Source organism: Emydura macquarii, unplaced genomic scaffold, assembly GCF_026122565.2.
Source record: "Emydura macquarii macquarii isolate MOO-44397 ecotype Brisbane River unplaced genomic scaffold, CSIRO-AGI_Emac_v2 contig_306, whole genome shotgun sequence".
In the NCBI taxonomy this organism is placed as follows: domain Eukaryota; kingdom Metazoa; phylum Chordata; order Testudines; family Chelidae; genus Emydura; species Emydura macquarii.
The window spans coordinates 9,604,968-9,624,374 of NW_027130443.1; the positions used below are offsets into that span (position 1 = coordinate 9,604,968).

General features: G+C 48.9%; 2 protein-coding genes across 3 annotated transcripts; one reads left to right on the plus strand and one right to left on the minus strand.

Moving 5' to 3' along the window:
• Positions 1-68: 68 nt before the first annotated feature.
• Positions 69-4,060, minus strand: MICOS13 (mitochondrial contact site and cristae organizing system subunit 13). 2 transcript variants are annotated; one of them, XM_067558616.1, is made up of 4 exons: positions 3,982-4,060; positions 2,256-2,412; positions 1,346-1,397; positions 69-285 (listed from the first exon to the last, which is right to left on the minus strand). In XM_067558616.1, the coding sequence occupies exons 1-4, from the start codon at positions 4,023-4,025 to the stop codon at positions 188-190; spliced, it is 351 nt and encodes a 116-aa protein (XP_067414717.1). In that variant the 5' UTR covers positions 4,026-4,060; the 3' UTR covers positions 69-187. The 2 variants fall into 2 exon arrangements, with proteins under 2 accessions (XP_067414717.1, XP_067414725.1); XM_067558624.1 differs by lacking the exon at positions 3,982-4,060 and adding an exon at positions 3,746-3,903.
• A 4,705-nt stretch (positions 4,061-8,765) lies between these two features.
• On the plus strand, positions 8,766-18,478 carry HSD11B1L (hydroxysteroid 11-beta dehydrogenase 1 like). The gene is made up of 7 exons (XM_067554627.1): positions 8,766-8,929; positions 9,878-10,008; positions 11,109-11,220; positions 11,586-11,677; positions 15,213-15,306; positions 15,836-16,001; positions 16,368-18,478. Exons 1-7 carry the CDS (start codon positions 8,845-8,847, stop codon positions 16,552-16,554), a joined length of 867 nt encoding a protein of 288 aa, XP_067410728.1. The 5' UTR covers positions 8,766-8,844; the 3' UTR covers positions 16,555-18,478.
• The last annotated feature ends 929 nt before the right edge of the window (positions 18,479-19,407 follow it).

A 19,407-nucleotide genomic window follows, 5' to 3' on the forward strand; every position in this document is an offset into this window, starting at 1 on the left:
AGTGCTGCTGTAATAAAAACACCAATCATTGCAGAGCTTGCCTGCTAACACCAACCCACATGCAAAGGGAAGTTCCAGAGTCTTTTATTGGAGCCTTTGTGTGGCTGAGTTGCCCTCTAGTGGTGTGTACTACGTCTCATCCCAGAGACAGTAGCATGGAGGGAACAGCAAATGTTGGAGAGAACATTCATTTGATGAGGTCCTTCACGTACTTCCAGCCATCCTGGGTGTATTCACGGATCCTGGTGGGAGCCACAGATAGAGCAGATATGGTGGCCTGAACGCCTGCAAAAAAAGCAGCAGAGAGATGTCCTAAGAAGAGCGTTAACAAAGCTGAATTTGTTACTCAGGATGGATCATACAGATCTCCCCATTTAATAGGTGAGATCTATCCTTATGAAAGGAGGTTTTAGACAAACTTAGGCATGAGTAATTCTAGACTCTATTGCAGTTTTACTGTCTCATCTGTCCTCAGTGGACCCTGAGCTGGGGAAATCTGACCCACACAACCTCAAACCAGGTCTGAAGGATGGATTTGTGGTTAACACAGTACTGGGACTTGGGAGATCTGGATTTTATTTCTGGTCCTCCCAAAGGTTCCCTCTGTGGAGGGAGCAAGTCACTTGGGCAAGTCACTTAGTCTCTGTGGGCCTTAGTTTCCCCATTTGTAAAATGAGGAAATTTAGCTGCCTCATGAGTGCACTGAGTTAATTTGCTAAGTGTTTGCAGAGTGTTTTAAAATGCTCGGATAATAACTGCGAGAGAAGGACAAAATATTACCTTCAACTGGTATAAGAATAAAGGGAAACATCTTGTCTTTTGACACTAGCAGAGCATGGCAAAGGTTGAGTTCAACTGTACTAAGTATCCTGATACAACAAGCCAATTGTGTTTATAAACTCTTCAATCCTACTTCTCAAGAGCAAACGTCATAATACTGTCTCTTTATATTGCTACCTCCATGACTGTGGTCAGTTTTGCTGTCTTAAATTACCTGCTGCATAAATAACAACAACAGAAATACCTAGCTCTTACATAGCACTTTTCAGTAGATCTCAAAGCGCTTTACAAAGGAGATCAGCATCATTATCCCCATTGTACAAATGGGGAAACTGAGGCACAGACAAATGAAGTGACTTGCCCATGGTCATCCAGTAGGCCAGTGACAAAGCCAGGAATTAGAACCCAGGTATCCACAGTCCCAATCCAGTGCTCCATTCACTAGGCCATGCAGCTTCCCTCCCTTCTTTCATCCTTCAATCTGACAGGCCAGCATTCTAGGATAAACTGTTTCACTGATAGTAGACCCATTCTATAGCTTAGGCAGTAAAGGGTCAAGTCTTACCTGTGTTCCAGGATTCAGAGACAGAAAAGTCAAATTTTGGAGTGGATGGAAGCTAAAAAAAACACAACAAGAAAATGGGGGAGGGGAAGAAATCATAAGTGTTTTTGGACACTCACTATATACGAAACTGCTAAATAATGGCTTGGGGGGATAATGAAAAACAGAAGCTACCACAGACTCCCTGGTGTACCTTGGATAAATCACTTAAGCTCTGACTCCGTTGACCCAGTTGTTAAATTGGGTCAAAAGGTAACATTTTCAAAAGCAGCTAAGGTACCCAAGTCACTAAGGTGAGTTAGAAAATTGTACCTACACTTCTTTCCTAAGTCAGGGGTTGGGATTTCTATTGATATTATTCAATATTTATGGTCACCTCCACACTATAGTCAGTGCTCTCCAAACATTCCAGAGAAAGCTGTCCCTGTTCTGAATTGCTCACAATCTAAGGACACAGATTTGGTGAAACAAAAACAAAACAAAAACAAACAAAAACCAGTAGGCAAATTATATACAACTTGATTAACTGTAAGCAGCATGGAAAATGGGTCTTTAAGAGGGAGGATCAATGCATTAGTGTTTGTAAAGTGCTTAGAGATTCTCAGATGAAAGGTGGCTCAGGAATACTAGTTATTTAAAAAAACTCCTAGATCAATTTTTCATTTTCTCTCCTCTCATCCTCTGCAAATTATTCCTTTCATGTCCCACCTCAGATAAGTTCTCTCTCTCCTAACAAGTTAAAAAAAAAAATCTATTCTTCCATTCTCCTCCTATTAAAAAAAATGCTGGCATGAAGTCTGGCTCCATTGACATCAATGGAGCAAGGATTTTACCCCAGTACTTTCCTTCTCGCCCTCGCCACCAAAGAGAATCCATTTGGTTTGCTAACCAGACTTGTCTGGACAGTCCCTACCTCCCAGCCTGTGTAATTCGTCCATTCCTGTATAGCTGGAGGCAGTGCTTCTCGAGCCTTTTTGAGGGCTTCTGCTCCTCGACTGCCATTCCCCAGCAGCCCCTGATCATACGCCACATAAACGGCAGCTCCAGCCAGGCTACCTTTGATGACAAACCTGAGAGGGAATGAGAAGCAACAGAAGCCCACTTTGCATTACCACAGAACAGTGCTTTTCAACCAGTAGATCATGAACCCCAAAGGGGATCACATAGAAGACAGTTGGGGGGGATGGAGGGGGACAGCAGACACAAGGCATTAATATTTTATTACACTCTAAAGCAAAGAAAATCTAGCCACTCCCACGCCACCTCACCTTTCAAGGTCCAGTATTCTTTGTCAACCTCCCAAAGCCACACACCAATATATTATACAGGCCTATTATTGATACGTTTATTAAAAGAGTGTAAAAAAGAAAAGTAAAGGGGTCATGAAAATATTTGACTTCAAAAAACAGTGCCAACCCTTTCAAGGATTGGAACAGATCTAGCCGTGGGTAAGAAATCCATATTTAATGAGAGTTCCTACTACATCTCACTAATAAGCACTCAGATTATTTGGTAGAAATGTCCCTAATGCAGTGAATGACATTGCAATTATCATCTCACTCCAACCCGTCCTGAATTCCTTGAGCCTTTTAAGACTGACTGTTGGGTGTGCAAGGAATACAAGTGTGGACAACTAGTGGTGATCTTGCAAAGGGGAATGGAGAAATTGGGCATGAGCCCTATCTTTTTTTTTTTTTTTAACTTTATGATGGAGAAGGGAGGCCTGGAGAATTTATTTTTCCCTAACTCAAAAGAGAGGGGGGAAGAAGGGAAGGAGCTATGCTCCGTTTTTTACCCTATCTAATCCACAAGACCCTATGGTAACGAGCGACCCTGTCGTAGGGTGACATCACAAGAGCCAGAGGTGTGAACACCACGGCCCTGAGCGGGGAAGGGGTTTAGCGCGGGCCTGGTTAAAGCGCTGGAGGGCCATTGCATGGCAACGCTTCGCTCACCTGGTGGAGAAAGGCACTCTGGGCTAAAGATGCCACAGGCTCCGCCCACCCCTTTTCCCCGGCTCCGCCCCTTTCCCGGTGATGAGTTCCGCCCCGCCCCCCCGGCCGGGCTTTCTGCCCCTCTCCCCGCCTTATCTCTTACTTTGCACAAGGTTTTCCCCAAAAACAAACCAGCCCAGCCACTCCCGGCCGCCGGGGGAGGGAGCAGGTGGCTGCGGGGAGCGAGAGCCCTGGGCCCGGGAACGTGAGGAGAGGCAGAGGGGGTGAGGGGGTGAAGGGAGGGTGGGGGAGGGGAGGCTGAAGGGGATGGGGGGGGATTGTGGGGCGGGGGGAGGCTGAAGGGGGTCAGGTGAGAGGCTGAGGGGCGGGGGGAGCAGTTGGGGGGGAGGGGCGGTGGGGGACCCTGAGGGCGCTACGGAGACCGGGGTGGGGGGGGACCCTCCCTCACCTGACGACGGGGACGACCCGCGAAGCCATGCCGGCGGCCGGCCCAAGGGCAGCAGTAGCAGCTGTAACGAGCAAGCGGCGCCGCGGCCCGACCTCGCGCCGCAAAGGCCTTCGGACGTTGTAGTCTCTCTCCGCTGAAGCTTCCCGCCGGGCCGGCTGGGGGGGGTGTCACGTGGCGGTGACCATTGTTACCAGCATTGAATACCTCATTCAAACCCCCCCCCCGCCCCGCCTTACCACGTGACCTGGAGCGGCCACACTTCCGCCTCGCTAACTGTCATGGCGGCCAGGCAGGAGGCGGAGCCAGACAGGTGACCTTCCCGTCGGGTGAGCCTTCCGGGCCTTTTAAGGTCGTCCCTTGCAGCCAGGTGGGCATGGGGGGGAGGGGCAGCGGGGGAGCAAAGGAAGGCAATCGAATAGCGATAGAGCGAGCTCCATGAGCTCTGAGGCGAGCTTGCTCCCCACCCTCCGAGCCAGGTCCCTGCTGCCTGCAACAGGGTGCGTCCCAACAGCCCCCACACCCGGGCCAGAAAAACCCAGCTCCTTGTTATCCTGCTCCGGGCACGGCGCTGTCCTCCCCGCAAACCTGCTCCCCGCAACGAAATTCTGAATACAGCCAATAGCCCGAGAAATAGAGCCAGAGATGGACACCCACAAGCCCTTGAAAAAGGCACCTCGTCCCTTGGCCAGGATCCTTGCTATCTGCCATACACATCCTTCCTTCCCGCGGTTATCCCACAATCCCTGCTTCCTTCCTGCCATCGCTATCCTCCTCCCTGGGTGCTCTCCCGCAATCCCTGCTATCTGCACTCAGATCTGCACCCCACTCGCACCCGTGTGCAGCATCTTGTGACTTGCGCCAAAAGCGCATCTCGCTGTCCTCCCAGTGAACGTGGTACATGCCATGAAATTCCATCTCGCTGTTTTCCGCATAATATTGCAACGTGCACTAGAATCGCGTTGCTCAGCTACACGATCTTGCTGCGTGCGCGAAAAACACATTGCATCCTTAGCTACGCAATTCTGCTGCACGCATTAAAAATGCATTTGACCATTGCCCACTTAATCCTGCGACATGTAAAAAGGTTGCATCTCTCTATTATCTCCCAAGAAGGCACCAAGATATAAAATGTATCTGATATTCCATCATCCCTGCTACCTGCAGGTAAATGCAGCCATACCACAAGTAATGAAATCCATCTAGCAGTGGCCTATTGCAGGATAATCTGCAATAAAAACCCTTGCAGATATTACTGTATTTGCTTTTACAAACATACTATGATATTTTCTCCTGTTTACTGTTTACGGCCCTGATACTGCAAGTGGCTTTCTGTGAGCATGGATCCTTACCCCTATGGGGATTCCCACTGGAGTGCTGCAGAAATCAGTGGGGGCAAAGAACTTAGGTTCAGCGTGTCACAGAGTACATGGGGCCTTGTGTATGGGCCCTGATCCTGTTTGCCATTGAAGTCATTGGCAAAAGTCCTATTAACTTCAATGGGAATGTGAACAGGCGCTGTGGTCCTGCAATTGGATCCATGTGGGTAGACAGTTGTCCCAGAATGCAGCCCAGTCACTTCAATGGGGCTTCATGTTGATGAAGGGATCCGTTCCCACAGATCCAATTGTAAGATCGGGCTGCAGTTTCTATGGAAGAGAAGTTAGCTGGAGTAAGACTGCCTGACCACTGTTCTCCTGGAGCCTTCCTGGAAATGGGATGTTTATCTCATGAGGCTGGCAGAGCGCACAAACCTGCCAAGAGATATTTATTGTTACCTTTGGGAGGATTAGATCAGTGGTTCTCAATCTATTTACCATTGTGGGCTACATATGCAATTCTCTATGTTATACCCACACGCTATATATATAATACCTGTATGGCCCAGAGGATGTCACTGTGTGCTTATTAGGCCGCAAGCAGTCCGTGGGTTGAGGACCGCTGATTTAGATTTATAGCTACAGAGTCTCAAAATTAAGGTAATACGGACAACTTTAAAACCACCTTTCTATCTGTGAATTGTTTACCTTCAGTTGTTATCAACAACACTTAAGATGACTATCCCTGAAAGAGAATACAGGAGAGAGAAGATTTTTCACTGCCTTTTTTCCCATTGATTGACTTTGCAGCATTTGAAAGCACTTTGCGTATAGCCTATATCTCCTGTCATTTGTTTGGCTCTTTCACACACCAACGGGGAGAGCAATGCAATCTTTAAATGTAGGAAAGCATGGTTGCAAAGTCATGGAAATCGGTAGAGTGTCTTAGGGATAGGTGGAGCTTTTGGAACTATTGTTAACTCTTTAAAAAATTGATCTTGTGTTGTCTGTCTCTTTAAGTGTTAAGGGGGCGTGGCTACAGATGCAAAAACTCTGTGAGTTAGAGAGGAGAGAGATCAGAAGAAGTGAGGAGTGTTTCTGGCAAGTGATGTACAGTTTCGTAAGTGGATGATATTAGTATTCAGTGTATTTCGGTGCTGGGTTAGGTCTTTAGTTTTCCTTTTGCAGATTGTAATCTTAAAGGAGAAGTAAAGAAGTAAAATCCACCTGCTTCTTTTCCATAACGCTAAGCTTGTATATCACTTTCAGTGTGCCTAGTACACTGAGATCCTTTGGGATGGAAGGTGACATATAAATGTAACTTGTTGATATTTTTACTAGGGTTTGGAATCAGATTTAAATGTTACATTTTGGGGAGGGCAGGGGGAGCTGAATATGATTTATGGTGCTGAAAAAAATATTGTGTAATTTAGTTTGCATTTCAGATTTGATATATTTGGTGGATCGTGGGAGTTTGTAACAACGCAAGTTGTATACCGTGTGTGTCAGGCATTCGGAATCTAATGTAAAGTTAGATTTTCAGTTCATGGCTAAAACTGGGAGTTGGTGCTGATTCTGCAATTCTCTGCTGGGATGCTCCATTAAGGGTAGAAATCGCCTTTTTCGTTTTTTTTAATCCTGTTCATTCAAGACAGACAGATAGATACAAGACATGAGGAAGTGCTGTTTCATAGATACTGTAGCTGTTTTGGAGAGAGTGACTGAGGATGAAAATGTACTGCCTTTCCCCTCCTTATCACTGACAGGGTACAGTGACAGTGTCTCATGGCTGTGTGATGTCCTGCATGTTATGAGTTTGGTAGATCTCAGCCCATTTCTCCGTAGACAAATGTCTACATGACAAAGGCCATCAACAATCTCATCAGAGAGGCGAATGACTGAAAGAGCTATGGAGACCGTAGCCCTTTTCACTAGAGGACACCCTCCAGGTTCTGGATTGAAGCATAATGTATTGGCAAGAGTGGTAGAAACTCAGATACTACTAACGTGCTTAGGTAGAGCAGTGAGCACAATGTAAAGGCGAAGAGAGGGAGGGATGGGAGAATAGATAGCAACTCTTTGAGCTATTTGGGAAGGTAAAGGATGGTTGTATAACTGACGCACAGGACTGAGAGTCAGAATTCCCAAATTCTGTTGCCAGCTCTGACTTCCTCCCTGCCTCGGTTTCTCCAATCTGTAAAATGGCAATAATGATACTTACCCAACTCAGAGGGGGCTGTGAGGCCAAATTCATTAATGTCTAGAAGTTGCTGTGTACTGTACTACGGGGCCTGATTCTGTTTTGTCTCCACAATTGACAAGGCGTGACTCCAATGATGTTAGAGGAATTCCTTCCTATTTACACTGAATTATGCAAGATCAGAATGTGGTCTTATGTAACCCCAAAATGGAACGTAATTGCAGTCAGCTATTTTATGTGTCCAGCCGCTGCTAGCTGAAAACCAAATGCAATGTAGTTAGAGATTATCTTCAGGATTTCAAAAGGCAAGGACAAACCGCTGCATGAGCTGCAGTTTTGCTTATCAGAATACAAGGAAGATTTAGACAGGCAACCTTGGTTTTTAGTGTCGCCAACATATAAGTTTTATTGTTGTTATAACTAGAGAGGCTTTAATAATTAAAAAATAAGTAATTTGCTAAAATTAAAAAAGTTAGTAACTCAGTAGGGGTTACTATAGTAACACACTAAAAGTTACTATGATTTATGTGCACGTGCAGGAGGGTCTGTGCCAGTGACACCACTTCCCCCCCCCCCCCCCCCCCCGAGCTAAAATGCTACTGGGAAGTTCATTGCTCAAGTTTTGCCTGGCACCGACTGGGAACTTCAAGGTGGCAATAACTGGGCTATCAGAACGATTTCCTCTTTCATCTTGGCTTCCACCAAGGCATGTCACAGTCTGCCTCCTTCCCCCAAGCCTCCAGCTATTCTTCCCTTAACTGGATCACCCTCCTCCAGCTGCCGTTGCCCTGGATTTCGGGGCAGGGAGGAGAGAAGGTTGCATGTTCTGGGTCCAACACTCTGCTGCTGTAAATCAACTCTGCTCCATTGATTTTTCAATGCCGATTTACACTAGCTTGGGATCTGGCACTGAATCTTGAGCCTGGAAGTCAGGGACGCAACTGAATGGTTCTACTGAGAGAGGCAGGGCAAATGTTCTTGAACCAGTCCTGGGAGCAACCATTGCACCACAACTCTGCTTCCTTTCCTGTTAACTTTTAACCACAACAGCACTTTGCTTGTTGCTTTATTATTTATTGTCCTTCATCAGTTTACGAGGGGCCTTATCAAAAATGTATCAAAGGTCGCAAGTGCACAAGTTTTATCCAAGTGCCAGATACATTTGTAATTAATTAGACCTTGGAAACCCCAACAGCTTTCATTGCACACAAGGGGACCCAGCCCTGCAGTGTTAGGATCAGAGTCCTACAGGGCAACTTGAATTTACACCATGGGAACTCTGATGGCAGCTGCTACTTTGATCAGCTGGGCCTGCTCCCCCTTTTCTGCAACCATCAACCGTTTCCAGAGCTATGTCACCCCCTCTCCTCCATAAGTGGAACTGCAGCTATTTTGCCACCTGGCCTCCCCAGCCTATTAGCTACCTGTGGATAGCTTGCCATTCCCTTGCCATTTCATCCACTTGCCATTACCCTGTTCACACAGGTCAGCTCGCTGTGCACACAACAGAGGTTGATAGCACTTGGGACCCTGCACTCACCCTTGCAGCTCTCGTCTTTCATCCCCCACAAGCTTCGGGGAAGATGATTCCATCTGGGAAAGTGCTTTGTACTGCTGGGATTATAGCCGGGCTCCTGGCTTTCTTCTGGAGAGACACCTTTAACCCAGGTAGGCTGAGACGGGAAACAGCCAGAGCTTGGAAAGAGGCTGCATGGGGGAGGGGGAGAGTTCCCAAACTGTTCCAATGAGTTGTTGTCCCTTATTGGAAACATACCATCCAACGAGAAGATAATTATCAGAGCAGATCTAAATGCACATATTGGAAATGTAAAGGCTGGATATGAAACAGTCCATATGGGCACAGAATAGGAACCAGAAACTCCAGGAGGGACGTGATCCTACAGATTTGTCTTGCGCTGGGCTTGGTGATTGTAAACACATACTTTCAGAAGAGGGAAAGCCACCTCGTAACTTACGCCATTGGAAGATACGTGTCCCAAATTGATTTCCTTTTCATAAGAAGAAGAAACAGATCATGAATAATCAATTGTAAGGTTATATACAGCGAGTGCATTGTGAGACAGCACAGACTTCCCCTTCAGGACTTCAGAATGCAGAGACCTTGGAAATATCTAAACCCCTTGACTTCAGAGAGGCCTAAGTGGTGGAAAATTAAAGAAGATGAGCTGAGCTGGCTACAGCGTGACTTGAGGGATGATGGGCCAAGCCCGTGACTGGGGGGAAGATGGGCTGAACCAGCTGCAGTGCAACTGGACTGTGGACCAGCTGTTTAGACCATGACTAGCCTTTGAGTTTCTGGGTAGACACTCAGTTAGAAGTGAAGAGACCTCAGTACCAGGAAAGTTGATGTTTCCATGGTATTTCCAACCCAACCCAAAGCAGCATGTGCTGTTATTCTCACTAGGCCGCCTGATTGCATGGGAGATCCAGCCCAATCCTGCATCTTCCATAGTTTCGGAGAAGCATCCAGACTTGTGGACACTTAACCGAACCTTCCAACCTTGAGAGCTCCCCCTATCAGTAATTGTAATTCCTCTAATTCTTCTTTCACTAGCCCCTTCTTCTTGTTCTCTCTCCTCCTCCTCACCCCCCAAGACAGCATCTCTGGCGCCCGAGTTCTCCTGACTGGAGCCAGTACTGGTATCGGAGAGCAGATGGCATATCATTATTCCCGGTTTGGTGCTGAAATAGTTCTGACTGCCAGGAGGGAAACACTGCTGCAGAAGGTAAGAGTAGAGGACAGAAGGGATGAAGACGTGGCTCTTAAAAGAATCGGATGTTGGGCTGGTCAAAAATTTTCCACCAAAACTGTCTTTTGACCAAAAATTTGGACTAAAGGGATTTTTACATGAAAGGTGTCCGCTTTCTGTACAAAATGTCGATTTCTTTGGCTTTGCTGAAAAACACACTCCCAAACCAAAATTGTTCAATTCTGAAATGCTTCCACAGTGCCTCTTGGGAACTGTAGTTTGAGTGCCTGGTGCTCACATTCTTGTCTGTGGGCCAAGATCTCCAGCCGGACTTCATCTCCCATGATTGAGTGCCACCATATGACTGCCCCTGATGCACCATGAGGGGATGCTGTGGTGTATCATGGGAGATATGGTCCAAGAGGGAGCCCAACCTACAGAGGAGACATGGGAGCATGAGGCACTGAAGCAGCATTTCAGAATTGAAATATTTCTGTTCTCAGGCAAAATATTTCACTGAAAACGCAAAATTTTCTTTGGGGAAGGGAGGAAAAACATTTTCCAGCCAGCTCAAAGAAGTTGGAAATACAACCTCATCCATCTCTGGAATATAGAAATCATGTGAGAATAGGCCCAATGTAAGGTTCTGGGCTGGCGGGAAGGGGTGGGACTCTGGGAAGGTGAATGTAAGGACATTGCAGGGTCACCTTTGGGCTTCATTCTCATTCATGTTCGGGCCATATTACACTGGAGTAGGAGTACTCTAGGCCCCTTTGCACTGCCAACGGGCTTCTCTGCATTTGGGAGTTATTTCAGATTAAGGTTGGATATGCATTTAAAGAACAATAGCTATTCTGGAATAGTTTTTCATATGGACACTCTTGTTCTGGATTAAGGTAGGCTGTGAATTTGAAGTGTTACAATGATTCCCGGTTAATTTCCTCATGTAGATAAGCCCTTAATGTAAAAGAGAATTGGGCCTCTTTGGGTTGGATGGAAGTAAATGTGTAACTTTGTTCGTAATTGGCTCTTATTGACCATGGCATGAAAACAGTGAGGTAAATGAAGTAACAGCCCCTTGCATCTCCCCACCAAAAAAGTCTACTTAGATCTGTTTGTTGTTGTTATTCCTCTAGGTGCTGGAGAAGTGTCTGCAGCTGGGAGCAAAGAAAGTCTTTTACATCCCGGCCGATATGGCTTCCCCACAAGCCCCAGAAAAGGTGGTGCAGTTTGCTTTGCAAAAACTGGGTGTGTATTGGGGCTGTCTGAAGCAAAGCGAGGGAAGCCGGGGGAGAACGGGTATCACTGTGAAAGTCAGGCTCAGACTATAACAATTAAGGGAGCCAAGAGGCACTGCAAAGAGAGACCTCCACGGCCATCTCTCTAGTCTAGGTGCTGCCTGGTGGGGGGAGGGGGTCCCAAGGAGTTGCCAAGGCTGCCCTTGACTGGGAACATCCTGGGCTCCAGCTGGTGGAATTCTTCCCAGCAGCCCAAAGGAAAGAGCTAGTCTGTTTGCTTCCCCCTTTATGGGCCATCTCTTGTCCCATGGATGGCTGGTTTGAAGATGGCCCTGTTACCTGACCTTGACCCCTATCCTGCTCCGCCCCTTGCAGGAGGACTGGATCACCTGGTGCTGAACCACATTGGCATGACCCCTTTCCGGATGTGGGACGGGGATGTGGATCACACCCGCTGGCTCATGCAGGTGGGTTTCTGCAGCAGAGCGTGTGCTTTCGTGGGAGGAACCTGGCCCCTCCTGGGATCCTCCTTGCTTTGAGAGGACTGGGGGCAAGCTCAGATGTGGGCCAACTCCACTGAAGGCCGGCCAGCAGGCCTGAAATTGGGTCCCTTGACTCTAAACAAGGGTGAAATGGAAAGGTCTGTAATGCTTTGCCGCTGATTGAGAAGCTTGCTGAGATGTGAGGAGTGGGTGGATGTAGGTAGCTAGCCAATCTGCTTCGGTCTCTGCCGCTCAGCATCCTGTCTGCCTATCCATCTCTCTGTCTGTCGGATTTCTAGGGCACCCTTCAGTGTCGTAGCTAGTGAGGGTGTGTAACATGGCATTGGCACCGAGGACCCTGCTTACAGACGTAGGGGTTTTGTTGTCAAATCACCCCAGTGTGTAGCCAGCGATTGTGCTACAGATGTACGGGCCTGTGCTAAATAAGGTGTCGGTATGGATTAAGGCAGTAATGCAAACGCTTACAGCTCTCAAGCCTGTAAGACGATTGCTTAGCCAAACTAATGCCTTAAGCCTGAAGGCTTGACATAAGCAGCTACCCAGTAAGTGACCCCGCATCACAAGATGTCACAGGACAGACAGAGTGCTATCATCAGCAAGTATTGGCAAACTGCCAGTCAGGAACAGCGAGAGGCCCGTTTAGACCAGTTTTAAATATTTTAAATTAGAAACATCAGCAGACGTCCAGCCACAAGAATGCCATGGTAACTAACTGACATACATGCCAGAGGTGGCCAAACTGCAGCTCGGGAGCCGCATTTGGCTCTTTTACAGTTAAAGTGCAGCTCACGGAACCCCCTAAGCCCCCCATTCTCCACCTACCAGACTGGGGTGGGGAATTCAGGGCTTCTGCCCAGCGGGGAGAGGGGAGGGGGGGTGTCTCAGGGCTTCAGCCCCATGGGGCATGCCTGCTGGGTCTAAGGACTTCATCCCCATGGGTGATAGGGGCTTCTGCCCCATAGCAGGCACCTGCCAGGGCATAAGGCTTCTGCCCCATGGGGTGTGCCTGCCAGAACTTCAGCCTTGCAGGGAGGGGGGTGTGGGGGCTTCTGCCCTGTGGGAGGTACCTGCGGGGCTCAGGGCTTTGACATGCACGCTCCCTGGGGCAGAAGCCCCAGTCCCACCATCACCCTACCACAGCGCTGAAGCTCCGAGGCCTGGCAGGCGTGCTCCGGCTCTTGAACTTCTGAAGATGGCTGCATGTGGTTTGGAGGGTCAGTAAGTTTGGCCAGCCATGATATATGCTAATAAACTTGAATTAAAAGGCCTAGTAACCTGTAGGAGAAAGGCAGCCTGCCATTAGTAGGGTTCAGAAATACAGATAAGGAAAAGGGGCTGAAACACCTACTGAATATGCATTAGGTGTAGCAGGGGTTAGAGTAACCTCTGATTAAAAGGTCCAGGCCCTCCCGGGAGATTTCCTGGAACCTGTCAGGCCAAGGACCACTCGTGGGCCATCTTACCTACTTCAGGGCTCCCTGCAAAGGGTGGAGCGAGCATGCGAGTTCTGGCTGCTTGTATTATCTCTGTCTACTTTGCTACATTGTAGAGTTTGTAATATCGCCAATTGTGTTTGTGACCCAAGGTGCCTAGGGCAGCCCACACTGAAAACGCCAAGGTCAGGGCAGACTGCAAAAAAGAGAGCAGATTCTCCCAACACTGGTGACTTCCACTGCAGTTAGAATCATCAACCAGTCACAAACGATGCTCCTGATTCCACGCACTGGTTATCAAGAAGCCCAAAAAAGAAATCACAAAGCCCCCTTTATTGCATTTCAGTCTCTGGCTCCCAATCAGCAAGTAGGTCCAGTCAAGTGATAAGTTATTTAAAACACTATTCACATTACAAAATGTTCTTCTGATCCCCAAAGGGTCAGCCACATTACCAGAGCAATACGAGTTTGGATCTTATCCAAAATACCATGCTGCCAGCCAATCCTTTAGCTTCTAAATCTAAAGGTTTATTAGAAAAGAAAAGAAAAGACAAGACAAGAGATATTAAATAGTCAAAGCAATCCAATACATGCATGTGACATCTAAATCCATGTATTAGGTTCTTAGCAGCATTGGTGAGCTTGCTGGCTTCTAAAGTCCTTCTGGAGCACATCCAAAACTTGGATGTGTCTGTCAGTCCTTTGCTCAAAGCTTCAGTTTGTAAAGAAGTTACTCCAGAAGTAGGAAGCATGACTGAAGACAAGATGGAGAGATGTGGCAAGCAGCTGCTGCCTTTTATATCCTTTGCCATGTGGCTTGTCACAAATACAAGCTCACAGCACAGCACATGGGCATGGAAAAACTCTTGAAGCCCCCTGTCCACAGCATGTCCCTGCTGACTCAGAGGTGTAGCCCTTGGTTTCTCTCCCTAGGTGCATTGTATAGCTGGGTTTCCTTGTTGGGCCATCGAGCAGGCTGGATAGTGCCGATGCTAATCTGCCTGGGGGTGTCACCCAGTAACACAGCACAGGGTTGAGATACAGATATGTCACACACATTCACAGCTTACGATACTACATATACATACATATAAATAAACTTATCATATGTAGCAAATCATAACTTTTCCATTGACACGTTACATGGCATATCTTGTAAAACTAATTGCAATTTTGTCAGATTGGTATTAATAATATTATAGATGGTCACTCATTTCATAGTGTCACTGTTGTAACAAAACTATTGCAAACTCAAAGGGTCTTCCTTAAGTGTGAGTGTCCTGAATATACCAGGGTCCTCATTCTCAGGTTAATTGTAGTTCTGTGTCCGATCTAGAGGCAAATGAACCCTGCCAAACCATGGAATGTTAAATTGGGAAATTTAAATACTAAACCAATACAGCAGGCAACTGATGCCAGGTTTTAGGTCCCTAGTGATGCTGAGCTGTTTTACTGACTCACGTGGGAGGCCAGAGCAGGTGAGTCCTATTAGCTCCATTCCAGGATATGAAAGGCTTGAGGCCTCTTCTCAGAAGAAAAAGAAGTAGGGGCCAGGGATAGAGAGATCCTGGAGGGGAAGGAAAAAAACAGCCAAGCTCAGCTTAGCCCAATGGTTATTCTTTGTTGTTATTTAAGTTCACAGTAAAGGAAAACTCAGGAAGGGGGTAAATTTGGACCAAGGCCAGGTGTTAGGAGCAGGATGGTGAATGCCACCGTCTTACAGGCTGGAAACCCAAGAACAGCTATCTCCTCCTTGTTACGTGATTCGGGGAATCCTTGGGTAAATGTCCAGCAATAGCCTTAACTCTGACCCCTCCTCGTTAATCTGAAATCTTAAAATGCCCCCAAAGTGCAGTGTTCCCATTATCCGATCAGTGCAGACCCCCAGATAGGTGCAACCTTTCCCTGGATGATTAATGTAGCCAGTCAAGCACTCTGCCCCGTTCATTTCATGACCTCTGCACTGGGTGGGTGACCCCATCTCCAACCCTCCCGCTATCAACTGATGTTTTGGCCTCGGCTGCCACTTCCCCATTCCTTTCATGTCTCATCTCCTTTCGTTCCAGGTGAATTTCCATAGCTACGTGGCCTTGGCGTCTGCAGCTCTTCCTGTCCTGGTTGAGAGTAAAGGATCTGTGACGGTGGTTTCTTCCCTCACAGGTTAGTGCATGAAACCTGCTCAGAGCTGTGGCTGATAAAGACCGCGGTCTCCCGCATGCAGTGCTTCAGCTTGATCCTGACTGAGTTTCTAAGCCCTGCCTGCAGCAGTCCAATTGCAGTGTGAATGGGCACTTCCCAGGACATATACACTCGACCACACCACTGAAATGCAGCCACCTGGGGCATGGGAGGCCAGCAGCCAAACGACCACACTAAATATTTTGGCCAAGAGTGGGAACTGATTGCTACAGGGGCAGCCTGGACAGCAAGGAATCTTTTTCTCGACAAGCAGGATGGTTGTCCTGGTGCATTATAGGATTGAGTGTTCCCGTCCTCTGACAGAACCATTCTCGAGCACTGCTGAAGATAAGAAAACTTGTGTAGAAGGATCAACGGCCTGATGCAATGTAGCACATCCTCTGTTCCTATGTGTGTCTCTCAGTGGCTTCTCCCTAGCTGTGCCCTTGCTCTCAGCCATGCTGTCCCAGCAGTGTCACTTGGTTTGCTCCCCTCTTGTTTTCCTTTCTAGGGAAAATCTCAACTCCCTTCACAACCTCTTACTCCGCCACCAAGTTTGCTTTGGATGGATTCTTTAGCTCCTTGCGCCATGAGCTCACCATGCAGAAGAAAGATGTATGCATCACACTCTGCGTCCTGGGGCTGATTGACACTGAAATTGCTTTGGAGAAGACGAGGTGTGTATATTTGTGTGTGTGCAACCAGAATGTGCGTGCACCCAGGTAGACGTTCACATATGTGCAAGAGAATGTATGATGCGAGAATGTTTGCATCTAGGTGTGTGTTCCTGCTTGTGCACACATGAGTGTGAGTATGTGCATGCATGTGTCTGCGTGGGCGTGAGTGAGTGCACACGTGGATGAGTGGGGGGGCTGTGCATGCATGTGTGGCTGGGTACATGCATCTGGATGCACGAATGGGAGGAGCGTGCGTAGCCCTGTGTAGCTGGTTTGCATCTTTCACTCCTGAGATGTCGCTTTGCACAGAGCAAGCCAGCACGGTGGCAGGTAGGTTTGTGTGACCGGATGATTGTTCCCTTCCAGGGACAAGGTGTACATGAATGCCTATCCAGCTGCAGAAGCCGCACTTGCCATCATCAAAGGGGGAGCCAGCAGGGCACGGGAGATATTCTATCCCTGGTGGCTGGAGCTGCTGTGCCACCTGCGGGATTGGTTCCCCAACCACAGGGATATGGTCATACAGAGCTTCTATAACTACACCAGCGCCTGAGTGACGCAGAGCCGCCATTGCCTTTGCCCTGCAAATACAGGCACACGGTGCTCAGCTTCGGCTGAGGTCAGGGCAGCCATTGACTTCAGTGGGAGCAGGAATTGGACCTGGAACAAGAAAATGTCAGGGAATCCTTGGCTAAGGGTCCAGCAGCAACCTTAGCTCTGACCCCTTCTTCCATCCCCATCAACCTTAACTCTGACCACTTCTTCCATCCCCATCAACCTTAGCTCTGACCCCTTCTTCCGTCCCCATCAACCTTAACTCTGACCACTTCTTCCATCCCTATCAACCTTAGCTCTGACCCCTTCTTCCGTCCCCATCAACCTTAACTCTGACCCCTTCTTCCATCCCTATCAAGCTTAGTTCTGACCCCTTCTTCCGTCCCCATCAACCTTAGCTCTGACCCCTTCTTCCGTCCCCATCAACCTTAACTCTGACCCCGTTTTCCGTCCCCATCAACGTTAGCTCTGACCCCTTCTTCCGTCCCCATCAACCTTAACTCTGACCCCTTCTTCCGTCCCCATCAACCTTAACTCTGACCCCTTCTTCCATCCCCATCAACCTTAGCTCTGACCCCTTCTTCCGTCCCCATCAACCTTAACTCTGACCCCCTCTTCCGTCCCCAACAACCTTAACTCTGACCCCTTCTTCCGTCCCCATCAACCTTAACTCTGACCCCTTCTTCCGTCCCCATCAACCTTAACTCTGACCCCTTCTTCCATCCCCATCAACCTTAGCTCTGACCCTTCTTCTGTCCCCATCAACCTTAGCTCTGACTCTTCGTCCATCCCTATTAACGTCTGACCACTCCCTCCCGATCAACCTTAGCTCTTTATCTGTTCTGCTTCCTTCATGCATGGTCTGAAGACCTCGCACTGCGATCTGATCAACTTCTCATTAGCTTCTCAAATCCTTGCCCCTTACCCCATTGACTCCAACATCTGCAGCCTCACCCATCCACGCATATAGGCTGGAGTTTCCCCTTCTGCCCCAGCCCACAACCTCCCAGGGCTAGGGATAAAGACTCCCCACTTCTTCAGTGCAGGATAGAGACCGTCCTCTGACACCCCCACCCCAGTGATACTCCTTCCTACCCCCCCACCCGTAGGAGGCAGACCATTCTCCCAGCCGGGAAACCCGCCTCGACACCCCCATCCCAGTGATACCGCCCCTGTAGAAGGCAGACTGCCCTTGCGTCCCTCCCAACCCATTTCCAAGGACTCGGGGCCCTGGGATCGGTAGGGCTGGTTCAGCAGGGGTTTGCCTTTCAGGATAAGGCTGGCCACGGCCCCTTCACCAACCCCAGGCCAGCTCCATTCAGCCTCTTCTCCTCTTTCCCCATAAGACATGGTGCTAGCCCTACAGTCCCCCATGTGTGTGAATCAGGTGGCTCCCCTCCTATCACCGAGCAAGGAGCAAGGGTGCTACTCTAGGGGGAAGGGGCTCTGCTTGGAGGTCTCTCCCCTGCCTGGTGGGTCAGAGCAACAGGCAGAGACGATGCTCCATGGCCCAATGGGCAGCAGCACCGAGCACCCACCGCTGCTCTCGAAGCTAGTGGCTTATTGTGGGTGCTCAGCCCTTCCCAAAACGAGACGAGGTTCAGATTGGTGCAAAGCTCCCTCGGATGTGGCGAGGCAGCCTGCGTGGCCGCCACGAGGTGGCAGTACTGAGCAGCCCCCGAGCCCGTGCTGTGCACAGGTTCCGTTCGGCGGCTTTGGCCAGCGGCAGGGCATGGGGCTGAATACAACTCAGGAAAACTCAAGGAACTCCCGGATTGCTCCTAGTCTCGCAATGTTGATGGTTGCAGTGAACTGGGCTGTGGAGGGGTCCAGCTCTCAGACTGGCGCTGGGCGTGGTGTCTGTAAGTCGGGTAACTGACCCCGCGCAAGCAGCGGTGGTGCAATAAACGAGTTGTACCCGGGTGAGCGGAGTTGTGTCCTGCGTGGGGAAAAGATGGATTAGCCAGAGAGATGGAGAAAGTAAAAACAGCTGGGGTGAAATCCTACCACCGTGGAATTCTGCTGGCTGCCCGGGGACCGGGGATTTGCCTGTAAGAAGGCAGGAGCTATTTGAGTGCGGGTGGCTATGTGGGACTGGAGTCATGGCAGGGTTATTTGTATTATGGTGTCAAATAGGGGCACTGATGAAGATCAAGACTCCACTGTGCTGGGTGCTGCACGTAGAGCGAGGGGCTGTCATCGAATCAGAGAAATGTGAGGCTGGCAGGGACCTAGTCCAGCCTCCTCCCATGCTGAGACAGGATTAAATAGGCCTGTCCCAAAAAGTTTACAGTCAAAACAGACAAGAGGAAGATCATTATCGCCCTGTTGAATTGAGTCCTAGAGAGATGGAGTGACTCGCCCAAGGTCGTGCAGGGAGTCTGTGGCAGAGCTGGGAATCAACACTGGGTCCCGGAGGTCCTAGGCCTTTAATCACAAGGCCACCCTGCTGCTCCACAAACGGATGAGTTGACAATCAAGATGAAGGCTGAGAAAACACAGCAGAGTGCGGCAGAAATCCCCTGGCTGTTGTGTTTCCACCGTCCAGCTTCCAGAAACATCCAAACTTCGGCCCCCGCCAGCAGTGCAATAACAACAGTCGGCCCCTGCTTGTCTTTCCAAAAGCAGCATCGTTTCCGGTGCAGCCTGCCGGCTGAGGACGCTGTAACACTGCACGGCCCAGAGTGGCTCTACCATGCGAGTCAGCCCCTTAAACCGGGGAATCTTTCCATCCGTGCGTGAGCAATGGGGCCTTTGGAAGCTGAGGCTGAGGCTGAATCTTCCAGCCGAGGAGGAGCTGCAGTTGACTCGGATCTAGCCCGGCGTTCTCCTGCCTCCCCTCTGTCGTATA